This window comes from Malurus melanocephalus, unplaced genomic scaffold (genome assembly GCF_030028575.1).
Source record: "Malurus melanocephalus ecotype Western Australia unplaced genomic scaffold, MMel_1.1 scaffold_11, whole genome shotgun sequence".
Lineage (NCBI taxonomy): Eukaryota > Metazoa > Chordata > Aves > Passeriformes > Maluridae > Malurus > Malurus melanocephalus.
In genome coordinates, this window is record NW_026623243.1 from 1,277,838 (window position 1) to 1,298,754 (window position 20,917).

At 37.6% G+C, this 20,917-nt stretch overlaps 1 protein-coding gene across 4 annotated transcripts in view; it reads right to left on the reverse strand.

Moving 5' to 3' along the window:
* Window positions 1–20,917, reverse strand: part of CADPS2 (calcium dependent secretion activator 2) — a 270,492-nt gene that overhangs the window by 174,998 nt on the left and 74,577 nt on the right. For all 4 annotated transcript variants that reach the window (XM_057378528.1, XM_057378520.1, XM_057378511.1 and 1 more), the window contains exon 3: window positions 3,761–4,093. In XM_057378528.1, coding sequence (XP_057234511.1) covers window positions 3,761–4,093 — 333 coding nt within the window. The remainder of the gene's footprint in view (window positions 1–3,760; window positions 4,094–20,917) is intronic.

The following is a 20,917-nucleotide window of genomic DNA, read 5'->3' on the forward strand; positions in this document are numbered from 1 at the left end:
ATCTCCGTAAATCAAAGAAATTTGTCCAGGCATCTCAAATGCAAGTCAAGGAGCTCATTAAGTCCCAGCTAACAGGCAATAATTTCTTTATCATAAAATAAAGCTCAAGGCAGCACAACGTAAATAAAAATCAGGTGAAAGTCCTAACATTTACAAAATTGAACCTTTTACTCACAAAGACATGTGGGTGTTTGGCAGGAGTTGCTGGCCTTTCTCTAAATTGCCAAATTGAAAATAAGATCACAGAAGTCTTCAACATCCTAATGTGAACTTCCTGTTAATGTTCAATACCTACGTACAAGCTTAGGCACTCAGTGTATGTTAAAAGATTGTGAAAAACAGTTATTATTCAAAGAAAAAAGCATAAAATTCCCACAGCTATGTGGACTATGTCTGACAGTGCCAGAGAGCTGGTCTATTACTATTCCCTTGATTTTTGATTCAGTTACTGTGCTGGTCGAACGAATGCTGTTTCTCACTGCTCACACGAAGGATGGAGACTGGGAACCAGTGTGGACCCACAGGAACCCAGACCCCCAACAGGTCTGTAGGGCTGAGGTTTCAAGATACCAGTGGCTTAAGAGTSGAAGGGAATGATCCTTTTAGAACAGGCTGGGGAGCAGAAGCTGCTGAAATCCAATGAAAAGTTTCTAAATGCAGAGAGAGCCACAAGGAGGAGGCTGGCAGACAATACCTCCTACTGTTTTACAGAGCACCCTTGTCTGCTTAGCAACCCTGTAGGAGCAGGATAATTTACTCTTATCACCAACATTGTGAGACATTTTTCAGTTTCCTGTTTCCAAAGGACTGGAAGGTACAAAAAAAAAAAAAAAAAAAAAAAAAAAAAAAAAAAAAAAAAAAAAAAGAAAAAAAAAAAAAAAAAAAAAAAAAGAAAAGGGGTAAAAGAAAGACAGAGTTTTCTGCACAAATTATAACTGTACAGATTTGCTGTTAAGGGCAACTGTTTCTCAGAGCTGGAAAATATACAGAATTTAATATAACTGATTCTCTGCTAGAAGCACAGGCTAGAAGCCAAACTAATCAAAACCTCTATCAAAAATACAATTTTAACATCTGTTTGGACTTGGACTTATCTCACTGCTCCCAGACATTATTGATTATCATTATCTGCAAGTCTCTAGTATTCTAAACAGCAGCAGAAAAGGGAAATGAAAGTGAGTATTTCCATACAAAGACAGATAGAGGCTCCTAGGGCAGAATGAAAACTGCTGGTGCTGACTCAAATCTGAGTCCAAYTTCATCTCATCTTCTATAAATACACTGCCAACAGAAAGGAATAAGATACAGCCTAAATTAAAATATTMTTAAAACTATAATGAGAAATAAGGGATTTCACCAAAGGAGGAAAGGTATTACATTATCAGAGACTGGATTCTGTCTGCACTGCATTTCTTGGCAASGCTAGGTGTGATTGTTGTCTTTTTCTTTGCAACAGACTTCTGCTCATACCTTTGGTCTATTATGTGCTTGACTGGACCACAGGAGCAGGATATAAAATACTGTTGCTGGTAGCAACTCTTTTGGAGTACATAATAGAAGATTTTGCTTCAGCAAAGTAACCTACTCCTTGCCTCAGAAAACTAAAAGCTGCAGAAARCCAGAACCCCAAACAAGGGTACAGCCTTGAAGCCTTTCCCTGTGCATTCTTTCCAGCTTCAAGTACATAGCTGCTCATTATCTGCTCCTGAAGAAGTGGATTTCCATTCCTTCCCATCCTCCAACACTAATCTGGGGTAAACACTGTGTACTTTGGAGATCTGCAKAGGAGATTTTACAACCTTCATTGCTCAAAAGCAGGAAGAGCATGAGAAGTGCCTTCTCTTAATCCAATTGAGTCATCTKTGCACACATCAGGGTGGTCAATCTTTCTCCCTTCTTAGCCACTACAAGATTATTTTCTCTTTAATTTGCAGTTAAAAAAATAAGAAAAGAAAACCATTCCATGCTCACATTTCTACCATGTTAGAAGACAAAAATGAGCCACTGGGATGTTACAGTCTCTCCATAGGTTATTGACCAAGAATTTAAGACATAAAATAGTTGATATTTGCCAAGCAGTTTTGGTCCATCAACTTTTTTACAGATACAAATGAACAAAACCAAAGAAGCCTTATATATACAGTATTAATACATATATGTATATACAGTGTACAGATACAATAACCTAGCGGATGTATCATCAAAGCCACTTCCAGACTAAGTGAACAGTTTTCTTGTTTAACTGCTCAAAGTTCTACAAGTCACACTTTTTCGTGTTCCTCCAGTCAAATGCAGACTAACACCACCCAGATTTTGACCACCCACAGTGATGTACAAAACAAGACTTAGCAATCACCAGACAAGAGAGAAATCCATATACAGTTTATACAATAAGTAACAARTTAACTACTTGGCAAAATATAGTGGTTTTTTTCATGTTTTCATGTATTGGACCAGGTTGCCCCTGAAGTCTGCAGTCTTCATTCTTAGAAGTTTTAAGACCTGCCTGGTAAAGCCCTCAGTAACCCAGCCTGCCCTCACAGCCGACCCTGCTTTGAGCAGGAAGCTGGACCGAATGACCCCCTGAGGACTCATCCAAACTCAACTATCCCATGCCTCTGTGTTCTATTGTCTATAAAACCCTCCCAAAAATAAGCAGGACTATCCCCCCAGGTTTCAATGCTTCTTATTATTATTATCAACCTGCATATCCCAAAGGCTGACATAATGATTTACATGTAGATGAATTTAGAGGCAAAAGAAAAAAAGAGGGAACAAACAGGAAAAAAAGAGAAGGGATACTTCCTATTTATTTTAACTCAAAACACTGCTCATAATTTGATGCAGCATAGAATATTACACTTTCTCATTAAGGAAGGTGGTCTATGATACTGAGAAGTGTTAAAGAGCTGAAGATGTTTCTATCATGTAACAGTTACATGATTTCATGCCACACGAATCCATATAATTTGTTCCTGTGCTAAGATGGCCTATAACTGCAAACCAGCCTACAGCATAATAAATGAAAACCAGTTTAGCWGTAATCTGGTTGACAATTTTATAGATAGTGTAAGAAGCTATGTGAACTCAGTTTAAATGCTTTATCCATGCTGRTTGGATGCTAGACTTGCAAAAAAAACTTTTCTTCAGGTTTTTCCTCCTTAAGTAACTGCTAATTTACACTTCCATCACTATGAAGACTGGTTAATAAAATATTTCCACATACCAATTATAATACTGATTAGTGAGAGATTATGTACATAAATCTAAATATTGCTGTTGAATAGACTGTCTTGGCCTCAGTAATTTACAGGAAACATCACTTATCCAACAAAACAACAAAGGAGAAATGTGAAAATTAGCTTTGTAGAAGATGTTTGAAATGAAGAGCATTTAGTTCTAACATGCGAACCTTCTAGACACTGATGTCCAACAGGATCCTGAATCACCTTTCATCATTTTACAGCAGCAAATTTCTTTTAAAGATGAACACACATGCTCAGAAATGATCATAGAACATTCCTCGGAATCACTCAAACCATGTGAGCTGTGACACTGAAAGGAGATCCCTAAGCATAAATACCATATACTCCCCATACCCTTTTCCAAGTGCTCAGCAGCAATCAAAYCATGCAAAGATTCCTTTCTGAGCAGTCTGATCTCCTTGTACTGTGGAGATATACTGAAAATTGAAGGATTCTACGCATTTGACCTGCTGCAGCAGGGACACACAACAAAACCGAATGACACCAATACTTACTTGGCAGGCATTATAAATCAACTGGTGTTCCAACTTTTTGATCCCTAGAATCTGCTGAAACATCTCATAAAGTTGTTCCTTGCTCAGAATCAGCTCTGACACAGCACTTAAGGCCATTCTATTTGGCTGTTTGCAAAAGTCCTCTTCTCCCCTGTATATGGCATCGTACTTGGCTAGCCAAGAACTTAACACTGTCTCTTTGCTTAATCCATCAATTTCTGGCAAACTTCGGACTCTCTTTTCTATGTTTTTCTTAAAAACATCTCTAAAGTCACTTGCAGAACATCCTCCACTGTGGACCATTCTTGCAACCCGGTCACTCTTGAGAAATACCTTTTAAAGTAAAAGAAGAGAGAGAAAAAAAAGAGAAAGTTAGGCACGGACACAAATAGAAAATAATCCCTGTATAAGGAAATACAAGCTATTATTTTGCTTCTATGCAAGATGGCTTTGTATGAAAGAGTTATACAGGCCAAGTTTGCTATGATTTTCATAAAGAAACAAGTGACTATGTTGAAACTAAATTTCTGCACTGACAAAGTACATTAAGTTTTACAAATATTTATGCATACATTATGGACTAGAATCAACTTCGAATTAACAGCTGCTAATTTAAAATTTACTTACAATGAGATAGAAAACTCACTAAAAAACTAAATAAACACCACAATCAATACTGACAATTGAGAAGATAGACTGAAAGACACAAAGCTGTTTCTACTACTGTAGATACAATACTGGAGACACAATATGGGGTACTCTGAGTAAAATCACCAAAGACCAACATAAAAAACCTCCTCCAAACTACTCATACTCTTAAGATATGACAAGGCAAATTACAACAACAAACCAATGAAATCAGCTTCAGCAKTCTGTAAAAACTCTCTAGAGCTGAAGGATTGGTTGTAGTCATCTCTTCTCTTAGAAGGGCCTTGGCAAGGTTGATCTTCCTTTTTCAATCAGATGCATGAACTGGGAATTAAGCCTGCATTTTCAAGCACTCATTATAGCCACCRAGAGCTATGAAATCCCAATGAATGGAGAGGGTAGCACAGCAGAGCTCTGACTCCAGTTACTATCTCACCTACCTAAAAGACTACTGTGCTTCACTTGTAAAACACAGAAAAGTGGAGTAGGAGAAGCTAAAAGGCTGAGCAGAGAGKAGTACACAAACMCATCAAGAAAAATTRATTCTAAAAGCTTTAGTGCTTGTCAGTGCAGGTTTTCCTGCAGCAATTTTAAAAACGTAGTTACTTACGAAACGTATTTTTTAACATAGTTACTGTCAATTAATGCTTATATTAATTTCCTCAAAAGGCCACACAAATATTGAATCTCATTTCAAAACAAACAATATCCAGAAATTCCAYTCAGCAATAAAAATTAACAACAAGGTACAAGGATATTAAGTCTTTCCTTATTTTAACAGTCTGCAATTACAAATGATTCATGCCTCCAGCAGYTTCACTGGTAAAAAAAGATGACTTCAAAACTCGCTTCAGGTACTTTGTACTGTTCATGAACAATATTTAATCTGCCATCACATTAGTTTGCATACCCAATGAGAGAAAGTAGATGCAGAAGACAGTGAGAAATCAAGATTATTTATACTCTTCCCACCCCAAATCTCAGATTCATACAAGATTACATAGATTACATGACCCAATGTATTGCTAATGTAACTGGATCAGTCTTGTTAAAAAAAAAAAAAAAAACAATGTATTGCTAATGTAACTGGATCAGTCTTGTTAAAAAAAAAAAAAAAAAAAAAAAAAAAAAAAAAAAAAAAAAAAAAAAAAAAAAAAAAAAAATACAAAAAAAACAAAAAAAAAAAACAACAAAAAAAAAACCAACCCCAAACCTGCAAAATACACACTTCAAGAGCATCAGCATGTCTTTCATCTTTCATTATCTTCTTTCAGTCTTATTATTCCAAACAATTAATCCTGAATGAAAGGGCTGAAAAGCTGTTAGTGCTTTCCTTGATTTATGAATCATACTAATTCAAAATTTATWTCTGATTCTGAAGTTGATTTTCCAAGAGACTGCAGGAAAAACATTTCCATTTTTTAACCACTTAACCATGAAGGGAAACTCTATTTTAACATTTGGTGCATGTAACATAGACAAAGTAATGGCATGTTCATGTCGAACAAAGCAAAGGTATGTGCAAATACAAAATACAATCTGCATGTACCCTTGACCCTCAAATATTACCTTCTGATGTGTTTTGGRTCACAAAYTGTATTTTTATTAAAGTTTCAAGAATTATTCCAAGGTAATYTTTTTGCAAGAGACAGTGAATACAGAAGAAAATTACTGAAAAYATAAACCCAAASTGTGAATAAMAGACTATGAAAAACATGGTTTGYTCTGCAAAGGAATCCATTGGACCTAAAGCTCTTATTGTACTACTCCTATTTGAGTCAAAATTTACCGTTTGTTTTCCTGAGGGGAAAAAATGTAGCATCATCTTTAAAATGAACTACTTGCATTTAAGATAATTAAAAAGCAACAACAACATTTTAACAAATTATTTCATTTTCAAGACTTCGTTTTCAACAGTAAACCATAAGAGAATAGAAATTCTATCAGGAATGAACCATTTATGTCTCAAATTTAAAACCCTAAAATGCATTAAAAAGCTATTAAATGTCTTGCTAATCCTGTTCCTCAAAGATATATGGTACACTCCATGTTGGATKTAAAATCCTTTGCCTCAGTCAGATATCTTGAGATTCATCTCCTTGGTTTCAAAACCTCTCCGAGCCATTTTATGACTACTTTAAAAAAAGAAAATCTATACATTAGTTTACAGAAATCAGTACTCCATGGAGAATGGTCTGCCAGCTGTTTCATGCCAATGGATTTACTGTTTCCACCACTATTCCAGACTGTCTGAGCACCTGTTTAGAATCTTGGGATGCATACATACTTTACAACACTGGTGGTTGAAATAGGTAAGATTTTGCAATATTCTTAAGGTAGTCCACCACTTTTTCTTCAGTATGAATCCATATGAGCAGCACAATCACACCCATGAGAGAAAATATGTCTGTTGATATTTATCTTTAAAGCAAAATACTAATTAAGTACATTCACTAAATATCTGGTTATTCCTCGCTTTATTCCTGTATTTCAATTGATCATTAGAATAATTTTTAATAAAATAATCATTCAAAAACCTAAAATGTTAAAATGTTATCTCAAGTCTCTCCATGCTATGGGGGGAACTGGAGAGGAAAAATATTAAGAGGTTTTAATGTAAAATATAAAATAGCAGAAAAAAATTATTGTGGGGACAAAGAAATCTAATTCTACATGGCACTAGATTTGGCAGATCAGCCACGATCTTTTGGAAATCCTCACATTATTTAGAAATAATTTGACATGAATCAAAGTTTTTAATGAAGCTGTTACTAYCAACGTTTTCCAGACTTCCTCAAAGACATCCTGGATTGACACTGTTATCAGTCAGCATTTGAACTTTTAGTATCGCTACTGGTTTGTTGGATCCACAATTCAACATCAACTTTCCCTGTTACCCGCTGCAAATGGATGATCAAACACTAAAAGGGAATGGTCTAATAACAAACTCYTGGATTCCATGCACGTTCCAGCACAGGAATGGGTGTGTGACGGGTGCACACAGCCACAGAACCAAACCAGCAGCAGTATGGTACAGGCTCCAAGGGAGGTAATGGCCTGGTACAGACTCCAAGGGAGGTAACAGGGGTGCCAGGAGCTCCTCCAGTTGCCATCTGCTCTCTGAAAACCCACAAAGGAGCAGAGTGACCCCAGTAAGCACCAGTGCATACCAACCACCTTGGACCACTGATCAGGCAATTTACACTGGAAGAGWGGGTGGCTTTTCCAAGGCTCATTTACCAAGGAACAAAGAAGGCTGTGGGTACAAGAAACCACATGCACACCTCTCTCATGGCATGTAATTTCAGTAAAAGCCAACCGCTGTGTTCCATACACATGACACATGAAGTGAGCTTTCTTTGAGCTCTCCCAGTTAAACAACCTGGCTGCATGGCAGTGATCTTCCCTTGAGACTCTCGAGGCTGAGACTCTTCACTAATGGCAGATCTTTGATAAGCAACCAATGGCAAGCACAGCCTTTTAGTATGGTAACCTTGGCTTGWGCCTTGRTGGCTTTATTTGTGCCTTTGTAGTTTTGATTCACTGCTGAAATGATTGTGCCTCAGAGAGACAGAGTGAGCGCTGACGCTGAGCTTTGCAAAATCGCACTTTCATAACATCATATTAAAAACCTTTGTGCTAATACCTTTCACAGGGCTTCTTTAAAAAACCTAAATCACCCATTCAYGACAAGGTGGAATGAAAACCACAGCCCTTACACAAAGAGAGGGCCTATAAATAAYAGGTCACCCAGGAGTTCCGATACTTTCCTTCTTCTATTACTGTGATTACTTGTATGCCATTCTGAATTAATCATAAACCAATCTCTTCTTCCAGAATACCAACCACAGCTGTAACAAGATTCTCTGCACTGAGCAGACCACAGGAAATGCYTCATTACCTACACTTGAGCATTCAAAAGTGATTGCATCAACTGTTCCAATTGACCCTTTTTTTACACCATTTTACCTGAGAAAGTACATGATCTCCTTCTCATTAGGACTATGCAGGTCTTTGTTGGCTTCCTGAAGCTTGCTAAGGAGCTGCAAGCCCTACAGGGTGGCCACTGGGCTAGCACCACCCATACAAACACATCCTTTAATGTGACATTCTTCCAAAAACAACCAGAGGCTGCCACCAAGGGCCAAATATTGCCCTCCTACACCTGCACAATGACCAATGAACCAGAAAGTTAACAACCTAGATCTCCAGTGTGGTTATTCAGGCCAGTGTACTGCAACTGATGGTTGGGGCACCCTTAAAACACACTAATGTTAAAATGGAACTTCATACAACTTAGAAAAATGATTGTCAAACAAGGCTCAAAGACATTTCTCTTTGGMGATCTTTTTCAGGTGAATCCTTTCAACATATATACAGCTAAGGAGAGCAACATTTTGTTCTTAAGGAGCTGTTCTTGTTTTAAAGATATTTTCTTCTTCTTTAAGCTTACCAGAGGCAAAGCTGGAACCATATTAAGATTAATAGCAACTATGTCATATCAGAAATTGTCAACAAAATTAAAAAATGAAAATGAACAGAAGTACCTCTTTGACAAAGACTGAACAAGGGCAAAAAGGACTTTTATGGAAATCCAAGGAATATTCAAGCCTGTGAATGCTTTTCAGATTTCTGATATACTTTTCTGATGTGTTCTGTACTCAAGTTCCTGCTGTGCTTTGCACAATTACCAGAACTCTTGAGCTTATGACATACAGAATATTTTTTTAAGAAAGACAGCAATTTTCAGGGCTAAATTGAGCTCTAAAATTTCTGCAAAAGACAATAATTCTCTTCCCAAAAAGTAAAAAGAATTGAAATRAGTTTCTTATTTAAAAATTGGATGTGACATGCATCATCATGTGCTAGAAGCATTACTTGAGGCAAAACAAAGCATAGGACATTTACTGTGTAAYATTAAAGAGTCCCTCTGCAGCTACTGCAGCAGCTCTTCAAAGCCTCTCCTATCACAGCTCATTAGCAACTCTGGTCGCTGTTGAGATCTCATGAACTTGAAGTCCTTCCTGTTCCACAGGAATGCAAATATTCCCATTTCAGAGTCACTGAAGTCAGCAGTGTTCCCTGGGACCAACTCACACACCCTCAGTAGTGCTCCAGGCTGAAACCAAGCAATGCACCACACCAAGAGCTGGGGCCACTTTGAAGAGCATGCAAAAACTTTTGGCAGTTTGTAGAACAGCTTCCACAACTATGAACAAAGGTTTATTCCTAGTTTATTAATAATAAACATGTATTATGATCAATGCTGTTTGCTGATATACCTTGGAGCCGCAGAAAAAAACATTATTTCAGATACAATGTTCTCACTGCACTTATAAAAAGTCTTGAAAGAAAGAAAAAACGCTCAAAAAATTATTAAGTTGATGTTCAGATTAGTTCAGCTAAGYCCATTACAAGACCAAGATCGTTTTGGGTCAAAAATAAATAGCTAATGTAGCAGAATCATCCAAGAGTAATATTCATTATTTTTCTGACATTTGAAAAAAATTACTGCATTGGCTATTGAAATAGCATTTATATCGAAGAAGASATTAATAGTTATCAATGCATTTTAATAGCTACTTCTAATAACTCTTGGCTGCTGAACATGAGTGGAAATTGAACTAGTTAATTAGATTTGCTCAGTATTTTGGAATCAGAAGCACTTTTCACATTTTTAGGAAAAAAAAAAAAATGAGCATGGCTTGCAGGTCTTCTTCTTCCCTTGTTCTCTTTCATACCCCAGAAATATCCTCCAGGCACTATTYTGATTTTTTTTTAAATGAAATTATCAGAGTTAAAGGGTCCTATTTTTAAATTTATGAAAGCCTTCAGAACAGAGTCCTCACATTCAGATGAAAGCAAAAGATACTGATGTTTTAAGAAATCACACTAATAAACTCTGATTACTCTATTTCAGAATTTCCATCATTATTTTTTAATGAAAGGTTACTTCTCCTAAAGTATACTACTTTGTACAGTTTTTCCTAATTTGGGRGGGAGGAGAAATCTGAAATTAAAAAAATCTTAAATTTTGACTAACAGTCAGGTCAGGTTTTTTTGTTTGTTTTTAAAGGCATCACATTACACTAAGGTGAAAAAAGGAAATAGAATTTAAAGTAATAAACCATTATCATCAAAAGAGGCATAATAATTTAATGATTTTCCTTATTTAAAAAAAAAACATATCTACTACCCTTCCTGAGGATATTAAGTTATGATTCTTCTTATCAAGTTTAATGGTTCAGAAACCATAACAAGTTGACATCTTTAGATGATTTACTTTGCTTTCTTCAACTCTTTTGGGCTGCACATTGGACACTTACCGCAGCTTAGCAACCGGCCATCTGTAAAAAAACTCACAAACACTCAAACTCTTGCAAATTAAAATGTGTGCTACTGCTCCAGGGTTACATGCTTGTAAGCGTACTACACAGCATCATGCACTGGGATTTGTTCTTTGCCAGCTTTTTCAAAATGCACAAGCAGTTGCCAACATCTACCCAAATTCCTGTTCCTGATGGCTGCACATTTCAGACTCATGTACGRCAATGTTCATGCCTTGGGCATAAGAACAAACAGAGGTATAATGACAACCACCATAAAAAATCTACAAAACTACTTCACCCAGAAGCAGTGTTTTCTCCCGGATTCATTTATTAAAGCAAACCAGATATCCTTTTGGAACAAGCACATTTATCCTSCTTTCAAGGCTGACAACAGCAAACAACAGTTTTTGCACCCTAGTGAGACATAGAAAGTTATGTGTATAGATTGTGGCCTACAAGAGCATGGGTGTGGATTACTTTTGCTACACCTCCGCTTGGAACAGGCACTGTGAGCTTCACTTTAACAGCACAGTTTCCCCTTTGACTGAGCCCYATTGTCCACTGGCTGGCTGAAGCATGTTGAAGGACTGTGATACTCAGGTGGTACCAGGATTCTGGAGAAGTTATTCTCCAAATATCACCTGGATGTATTCCTCCTGAGWGACTTTGCTCAAACAGGCAATGAATGTTCACACAGTTTTAGATCACAGGCTGATCCAGAGCCACATATTGAACTCTGGCAGCCATAAAGGTGCAAATCTTCTTCCCCAAAGATGATGCCTGAAAATGCTCATGCTAGACCCTGCATGAGAGTAATTACAAGCAAGCAATTACCAAAATGACTTCTCATCTTCCAGTTGTCTAYGCCAGGGAGGTAAAACAACAGCAGAAATAGATCCATGTATTTCCAAATGTTGTGATGCTTGGTTGGTTAAGAAGCAGCCAGATGTTAGAAGTAATCTTTATAATTCTTTGCCAGAAATTGCATGGGAAATCTGATGTGCTGCTCAGGAGAAAACATTGCTCTGCCTATTGGTTTTCTCATGGCTAAAATATTGTACAAATGCTGCAGGCAATGCCATGAGGTCTGAAATCACACCTATACAGTCAACTCATCATTCCTAYTTAATTGCGGAAACAATGCATATGGCACTGGAGATTGAGAAGCTGCCACACAGGCCTAAGCTTTTCTAGCCATTAGATCTCTCCTGCTAAAAAAGCTGTTTCATCCCTGTCTATGTTTCTCAAGACCTTTAGATATAGGAGAAAGAACAGACCACACACAGTGGATCTAGAGGAAATCACGAAGTTCAACAGTTCCWCAGAAGAAATGGTACTTCAGCTGCCATCCTGCCCTGGTGAAGATGTTCATTACCATCACAGCAAGAAAAACCAACTCCACACCAGACAGAGGATGTTTTTAACATCTTTCTAATGTATTGACTGAYATAGAACATAAGCACAAGGAGAAGTGTATTTTATACTGAGCAACACACAATCCCAAAGGGAGGGAGAAGAGTTTTATGCTTTGAAGAACACATTTGTTTGCTTGCAAGTTAAATGCAGGGGTTGCCTTGTCACCAAGACAGACAAGTTATCAGCAACCTATTCTTAYGCTATTTTCCCAATTTATTCAAGAACTGCTAACTAAAGCAGACATGAAACTGCTTCAGCAGAGAAATACAAAGCAGAGGTTTTCCTTGAGCATGTAAGGAATTTCTTCCTCCACTGTGTAGGGYTTCAACATGCTCACTGTCCTTGGTTACATCCCTCACCATCCACCTGGCAAAGAAGCAACTTGCAAAGCCTCYTTTTGCCAAAGTGCATTTTCTTGGTTAGTAATGGGAAATTTAATGAAAACATTAGGAGCTGATCAGCACATTCCAGAGTTTCTTTCCTCTTTAWAAGAGAGCTGACAGCTTGCTCTCCAGTGCGCTGATCTTGTCTGACCAGAACTCCTCCCTTTGGTGACCAAGRGAAAGTTTCAGGTGATGTGAATTTCAAAGAGTCTATTTTAGATAGTATAAGCCTGAAAAAGAATGTTAAATTGTGTAACACAGCATGCCTTGATGATGTCCCTGTGAAAAGGCTTACTCTCACTATTGGTCCCTATTTTCCAGCAAATTCCATAAGGAGAGTGTGCAGCCCTGACWATGAGGAAAGAAGCTGAAGGACAACAAAAGCAGACAAAAAAAAAGTAAAGCAGAAAGAAGAAACTAAAGATCAAAAAAACAGACTTCAAAAAGGAAACATATTTACACAGAAATAATGAGTAGCATCCTTGCTAAAAGGATCAGAAGAAAAACATTTATTTAGCATATTTATCTATTTCACAATCAACAAATAATGACTGGTTTACGAATAACTACCCTGGTACCTGYAAGCTTGAGAAAAACACACACCTGCATAAAATCAATAACTCACTTTTTCATTTGCTTTGCTAAAAACTCCTCAGTTCTCTGACTTTTTGGYTTACTTAGTGCTGTACAAAATACAGTAAGCCCCGTCACTCTCTTATGATAGAGCTACCTCTTAGGAGACAATCTTAGGAAATATAAAATCCAATTTCTTGCASTAACTTTGAGAAAAATTGAAGTAAATGGGCAAGTACAATAAAGGAGGGAAAATAGTCCTTTACTTCTCTAAATTTTCTTCTGTAGTCACTTGCGGTTCTAGTTTTTATTCCACTTGACTGAAAGTAAAAATTATGTAAGTGACAGTTTTCATCATTGGTATTGCACGGGGTTCATTTAGTCAGAGATGAAAAGAATTGGTTATTTCACTTCCCTATTACCATTTATGTTCTTCTGCATTAACCATTTTCACCTAAGTATAGATTAATAGCTTTTAGTTCGAATGAGCATACTACTATATGTCTATTTTTAACATAATACCAGGCACTCTGTAGTCAGAGCAGGTCTGCTGAGATCCTTTCAGTCCCYATTGCCCACCACCACCCCAAATACTTTCATGCAAAGCAAGGACACTGTGTTATTTTACTGATCAATGCCACTTTTTCATTTCCAATTTATGTATTCTGCCACTGCAGCTGAATGTTCAAAAAGGACATGAGCAAACAGAAATTGGGCTGAAGCCACCTGAAATGCCATCTCATAACATTACTCTTTTTCTGTCTCTGTTTTAGCAACTGAGAAAGTGCCAGCAAACTGACAACTTAAGCAAATAACCTGTCACTTTCTCTCCCTGTACTAATTAGTTTTAGTGGCTTTTTCTTTTTTTTTCTGGTGGAGTAGAAAGGGGACKGTTGGGTGGGGGGAAAGGCTGAAGCACTGAGTTCACTCTGTGGCCTAAGGAAACTGGAAAAGAACTGACATATCATAAATATTGCAAAACTTGGATGGTCACTGTAAAACAAAGGCAAGAGTAGATCCTCTGAAACCTTTGAAGGCTTGCTGATGATGTTCTATCCATCAATATGGCATCTTTCTCCTACTGTGCTCCCAAAGRTATAAGGCAACAATAGACACATGGGAAAATGTAGCCACTTTCCATCTAAGAAAAAAACTTCTTTTCCTTCCTATGAAGAGTGACATTGATTTAACAGTATTCTTGAGAATTAGATGTAGTCTGCAGAAATGGAAGAGCAAAAGATCCATGATAAAGAACCACAGCTGTGTACTTGCCATGCCAAAGCCAAACAGAAAAGCCTGCTTGCACCTGTTGCCTCCAGTGTGACCCAACAGATGCTAGGACAGTTCACTACAACTGCTAAAAAATAATTCCATTATTACTAAAATAAAGGAAGCAAGAACAAATAGGCTGAACAGGAGAAAAGAAGGTAAAAACCGCCGTAGGTATCTAGAACTGCATAATAGGAGACAAGTAAACAAAGAGATGCAAAAGAGAAGATTAAAGGACAAACCATCCTACAATCCATGTTTAGCTACATGATTCATCAGTTTTAGAGCCCTTTCCATATGTGGGCAAGGGTACACCCATCCAGAGCACAACCCAGATCTCCTTACACAGGCTCTGCTTTGAMACACTCCCTGAGGAGCCTCTCTTGCCACAATGAGGACAAAGAAGCCTGCAAAGATTTATTGTCCAGACTGTTTTACAAAACATCCCAAGGGAAGTGGCACAAGTGCCTTCCTGAAGGTCTAAACTGCCACAACAGAAGACTTTGAATCATTTTGGGGAGAAACGGGATGGAATAGCACAGTTGAGTTTAGTTGTAAGCTGATGTGATCAATGATACTAGTTTTGTGTTGAGAATGTATTTGGTGTTACAAAAATTGCTTCCTTGCTTCTCCCAAAAACCAATCTGCACTTTGAAGTGTTTCTGTTTTAAGAGGAAGATAAGAACAATGGAGTAAGAGTGCAAATGCAGGCAGGGACAATGCATCATGAAAATGGGAGTGCTGGGGGAATTGTTTGTTATGGCTTTGCACTTAAAATGCATTATTATTTGTGTGGACATTTCTCAACAGCAATACCATCTCATCACTCATTAGAATGCATTTCTATTCTGGAAGGTTATAGAGGACATTCAGGGCTGGCAGACACCAAGCCAGTGGCACAAAGATTTTAGCTGCTAACTGCAGCCTCACAAATATTTTTATTCCAATACAACTTTCTTAAAAAGTCAGCCTTTATCATAAATACATTGCCTCTCAYCCTTTTATTAAGTGTAATCTTTGTATGTCACAAAACAACAATACATTTTCCTTGATTAATTTTTCACAAGGGTGATCAATGCRTGGTGTCACAAGGAAAGTTATAATACATAAAAAAGCTTCAAAATGCATTCTAAATCTTAAATCCTTCCTTAGATTTAATAATCACCCAGCTGGCTGCACTTCAGATAGCAATGCTTCAATGGGAAGATTAATGAACAGTTGGTCTGCAGTTAATCCCTCCAGATTTTCACATGCAGAATGCAAACTTTTACAAGTTGGACTATTTTTGTGCATTCCAATTATATGTCAAGGTCCAAATAGCTTTAATGGTAACTTTGAGGCTTCTTAGTCATAGTTGGCTCTCTCTTTAGAGTACTTAAGTTTTAGAAAATATTAATTCACTACACTTCAACATTCTCTAGACCATTTTAAAGATTACTTTTCGATATATCATCTCAAGTCAGAAACACCTTCAATTCCTTATTTATTTATTTTATGCAATCATTAGCTATTTTGCTTTGCAGAATGTTCTATGGCAAAGATTTAACCGATCAAACAACTTAAGACACGAAAAGKGAACAGTGACTTCTTCTCTACGGCCACATCAGCCAGTTACTGCCTGTGCCTCTTACAGGAACGGCTGCTGCCTGTCAAGCTGTCGCTGCTCCCAACCTCCACTGTAYCCTCACTGCTCAGGTAGAGCCTGAAGTCCAAAAGGATGGTAGAGTTAAGAAAATTTGCACTTGGGCTGTGATGASGGGGAATACATTGTTCATGCACCCTTATCCTCCTCCCTCAGCATATCCACAACCACGCTTTTCCTTTTCCGTGCTCCCAGAGGGAGGTGCTGATAACAGCAGAACAACCTGCCAAACTTCATTTGCAGTTAATGTGGCAGTCTGAAATTATTAGAGTCAGAAGAACCTCTTTCCTAGAGATAACTATGGCTGCATAGCAAGCGACAAAACCTAGTTATCTATCCAGGGAAATTCAAGATCCTGCAGAGTTTTGTTGGACAGTTACAYGTAGCAGCAGAAAAAAAAAATGTTCACAGAGCTCTTCTAGTTGAGGGCTCCTCCCAAAAAACCACAAAGCCCTGAACTGTTTTTTGTGCCATAGCTCCCAGCAACAAGTACAGTGTGGACAACTGAGGATGGAAGAGGAACGAAAAGCCAACACCACCATGATGTTGAAAAGTTCTCCTTCTCCAGTTTGCTCCCAGTCTGGTTTCAAATTCACCCTAACGAGGCTTCACCTCCTTCTCTTTTCTCCAGTTTTAGGAACTGGTTTCAATAAACTAAAAMGTTACAGGAATATGTGCTTATTTTTTAGCTTTGTCTCTCAAATGACAGTAGCACTGATATTCTAAAATGTTTTCAAACTAAGSCAGTCAAGAGCTTTCGCAAGAAATGCAAATGGTTTACAAGTCTAAAGTAGTAAACAAACAAATACCTTCCAGCTGTAAAAACAGTTTTACTTACACCAAGATGAAACCTATTTGATTACTGTGACTAGCCTCTTAGTCAACATTGTAATGAATTTTTAATGTCCAGAGAGAAGACCACACATCTCTTGTCACCCATAAGGCTAAATCCTGAACATTGCAAAGTCAAAGTCTGAATGCAAATCCTTCTCATTTTAGTCTTTGTATTATTCTACTCAATTTCTAGACACAATTCCACAAATACCTAAGATTTTTCATTTTTATTACAGCTTATTTTAGACTATTCTGAAAACATAYTTTCCACTTACTTATCTAAGAAACAGACTTACACTGATCTAAGTAGTTTTTATAAAAAWGTAACTCAATTTTGCATCAGGCTATTTGGAAACATTTGCACTGTTCATCTGCCAACTTCTGAAACAGATTACTCATACCAAGAGCCTTCTGTCATCTTCTAACACAGATTTCCTAATTTGATGGTCTGAAGATCCCAGAATAATCCCTCAAGGCTTTTTATTTTAATCATAAATTTTATGACAGCTAGAAACAACCTCCTTATCATGGTCTCTTCTGCAAATTATTGTACCTTTCAAGACACTTATTATTACAGACAGGTTAATTTACTGTAGAATTTGCATATATATCATGATCACTATGTAAATATTGAAAAAAATCAGTTAGAGTGGAAGTAGTAAGTGTGTATTKAGAATTTTTATTGTGATGTCATTTCAGAATTCATGGCTTCATTCACTGAAATAATTCAGACTATCTCACCCTCACACTAGGAATTGAGCCCACAAAACATGAAACAGGCAAAACGCCAGAGAATTTGAACACATAAAGGGTAAGGATTAAGAAAAGGAACAAAACYGTGACAAGAAACACCCTGTTGGAAGTTAAGTCTAATATTTGCTACAGTCACAAAATCAGTATGCAGTTACCCGACAAGACAAAAAAAAGTGAACTTTATTCTCACGTCAAGGAGTAAAGAGCTTTTACAAGATTGTCAGATTCGAACTACAAAGCCTGGCATGTGGAAGTAAAGGTGTGTGGCAGCTTTGCCGCATCCCAGAGCACGTGCCTGTGGAGCAGCCACAGCTGGGAAGATGCTTACACCATTTGCAAGCTACAACAAATTCGAGAACRCTGCCTCAGTGTTACCCAGAGCTGCCCTCGCTCTCCTCGCCCAGCTCATCCCATTGCTTTTGGCAGGACTTCTTCACATGCTRACAGAGCCAAGCCAAACATCTCAAGATATTATACATTTTGGCAGGTTGCTTTTGGAATCTGTCTGCATTAAATCATACCAAAATGTTTGGAGCTGCCAGGCAGAGAGCATGGTTTGTACAATCCAGAAGCAATCAGAGTTGCAATGTCATCACGTTTCACTGGCAGTGAAACGATYGTAGAGAAGTTCATAAACACACTGTCAAAAGGCAGGAAAACTTCACTGTCACTCTCAGCCTTTGATCTCTTGGGATGCATCAAGAATGAAACAACATCAAGCTAAGCAGCCACTGCAAGATTTGAACAAACCTTAAATGAAAATTTTAAAAAAGGCAGTTATGTCTCAATGCCAGCAACAGAAACAGATTTACACTGGAATTTGACCAGATTTTAGCTTTACTTTGAGTAAAGATGCATGCTAGCTTTCCAGCAGCACTTGCCTGTACTTAAAAGCAAGATGCTACCTTTTTAAGACCTGTCATTATGCTATTTTAGTTAAGATTCTATACCAGTTTTGTCCCACCTTCAGCCTAAACTGAGCACATAAGAAAATACCAATATTTCTAGACTGTAGAGTTATATCTACAAAATATTTTTTGAAAAGAAATAGTAATGTAGGAGAAGGAAACATTGAATTCCAAGAGCTTATATCCATTAGGTAATCTGGACAAACAGTCCTTGAACTCAAAATTTAATCTTCTGCCCATCAGTCCTTCAAGGTTTCTATGGTTTTGTTTTCTAGTCAAGAAACTTACAATGGTTTCCCAGTCCTCAAGGTAAYCTTTTTCTCTGTAGCCTGCAAGACTGGGTATGCTCCCTGCTGGAAGATCTTTCATGCAGGAAGATACAGCTTCCCCTCATCTGAGGTCTCCCCTGATCCCACATGAAGAAACCACTGAAACATGGCTTGAGCCCCCTTCTTGTGGCTACCTAGACATACTCAGGAGGAACACTAAACTCAGCAAGGTATAAAGTGGATGAACTGTTTTCTTCATCAAAAGAACCCCCCACACACTGTTTTCTTCATCAAAAACACAGTTTACAAATAGTGCCCAGTTCTGAACATTATGCCCAATAATTTAACTCTAAGAGGCCAATATGTGAGGAAAAAAGGCATTTCTGCTACATATTGCCAAATATGGCATGGTTCCAAAAGTAACTTAGGAACCCCAATTTGCTAGCACTTTCTGGATATTATGCTACACTTCACCTAGTGGTTTTTGGTTGGTTGGTTTTAGTTTTAGAGTAAGCCTGAGACTGGGCTTCCATTCTGCAGCATTATTTAGAGAAGAAGAAAAAACTGAAGGATTGGAGAGAGCTTCAAAATAATCCATAATACCCTAGAGACTTTATCTAAATGCTACGTCAGCAATATGAACTTCTGACTCCAACACAGTCGTAGAGATCAATGTCATCAATGGAACTGTTATTGACTTTCTCATCTTTTTCAGATAACATCTTCTGATATTTCAATTGGCATMAAAAGACAGTAATTCAGTTTTTCACATTTKATCTAGTCGAGAACTCTTGGAACASTGTCACAAAAAAAWTTACATTTTCTAATTTGTGCAAATAGAAGTAGGAAAGAAATGTACCACAGATGTGTACCCCAAGCACACAGAGGTGGCTTCTCTCCTGACTTATCCTATTTTACTCCTGTAGGTGTTTAATGAGGTGCACTTCACTTTGTTTTTTCATGTAAGAATTATGAGCCACACACTACGTGAAGCATATACTATTAAAGATTTTTCCCATATCACAACAGAATCAGGATTATCCACATATAAAAGTGAAAAAGTATGGATGAGGCTTGAAGCGGGGCAGCACTACCTTTCATTAAAAAGAAAAATGCTATCTATGGAAAAAGTTGTAAGAGCTCTGCTACAGAACGCTGGAAAAAAAGGGAAGAATCATTGTGCAATTATTTTCCATATTACCATTAAACGTAAAAGTTCTTTCACTGATAAAATTTGAATAATTGTGTGTATACACTAACACCAGCCCTGTCACCTAAATATTGACATGAACAAGGCCAATAATATTATAATTCAGTTTTCCCTGTAAATTCTTAAAATGCTAGAAAGAGAAGTAGTCTTGAGCAGAAATGCTTATGGCAATCTGAGACTGGCAGCCACTCAAAGGCAGCCAATACCTTTTGCCCAAGTTCCTCATCAAATGTTCAGTGGCTATCTGGCAGCTGACTCAAATCTGYTGATTGATATCAACTCCATGAATCAAACATATAAATCAAGGAGCTGATCCAGCTGAAAATTAACAAAAAATGGAAAACTGAAACAGCATGCTCCATCTTTCTATGAGTTGACAAACCTGGCTCAAGCTTGGCTATGCAGTGGGGACAGCAAGATGGGGCAGAGAAATCTTCCCACAGGCAGTTTTCACTAAGGTCACCTTAAATGAATTCTCAAACCACTGTATTATTTGCATTTACATACACATCCTAAAAACCATTCCACTCTTTCCATTTATTGAAACCATCAGTTATTTAAGTAATTATGGCAGACAGACATCAGAAGCCCTTTATAACACAAGGAGCCAGGGAAACTCAGGGACAGATCTGAGAAGAACCCTGCAGCTCTGAKGGAAGGAATTTACCACAGAGTAGAAATTCCTGGCCTAGGCTAAAGGCATTGTACTAGGAAGTTTGGCATAACATTACAGGGTGCACAGGTATTTAAACACAGACAAAAGGGATGATATCTAAAGATCTTATTTCTCTTCAGAGTTCCAGTGTCAAGCATCAAGCTGGAGGGCCTAATTTGTCTCACAGTCCTGAGAGAAATGGTCAAATAACTTAACTGAGCCACAGACAAGAGGCCATTACATTCACAATGTGAAGTGATGGATTTTG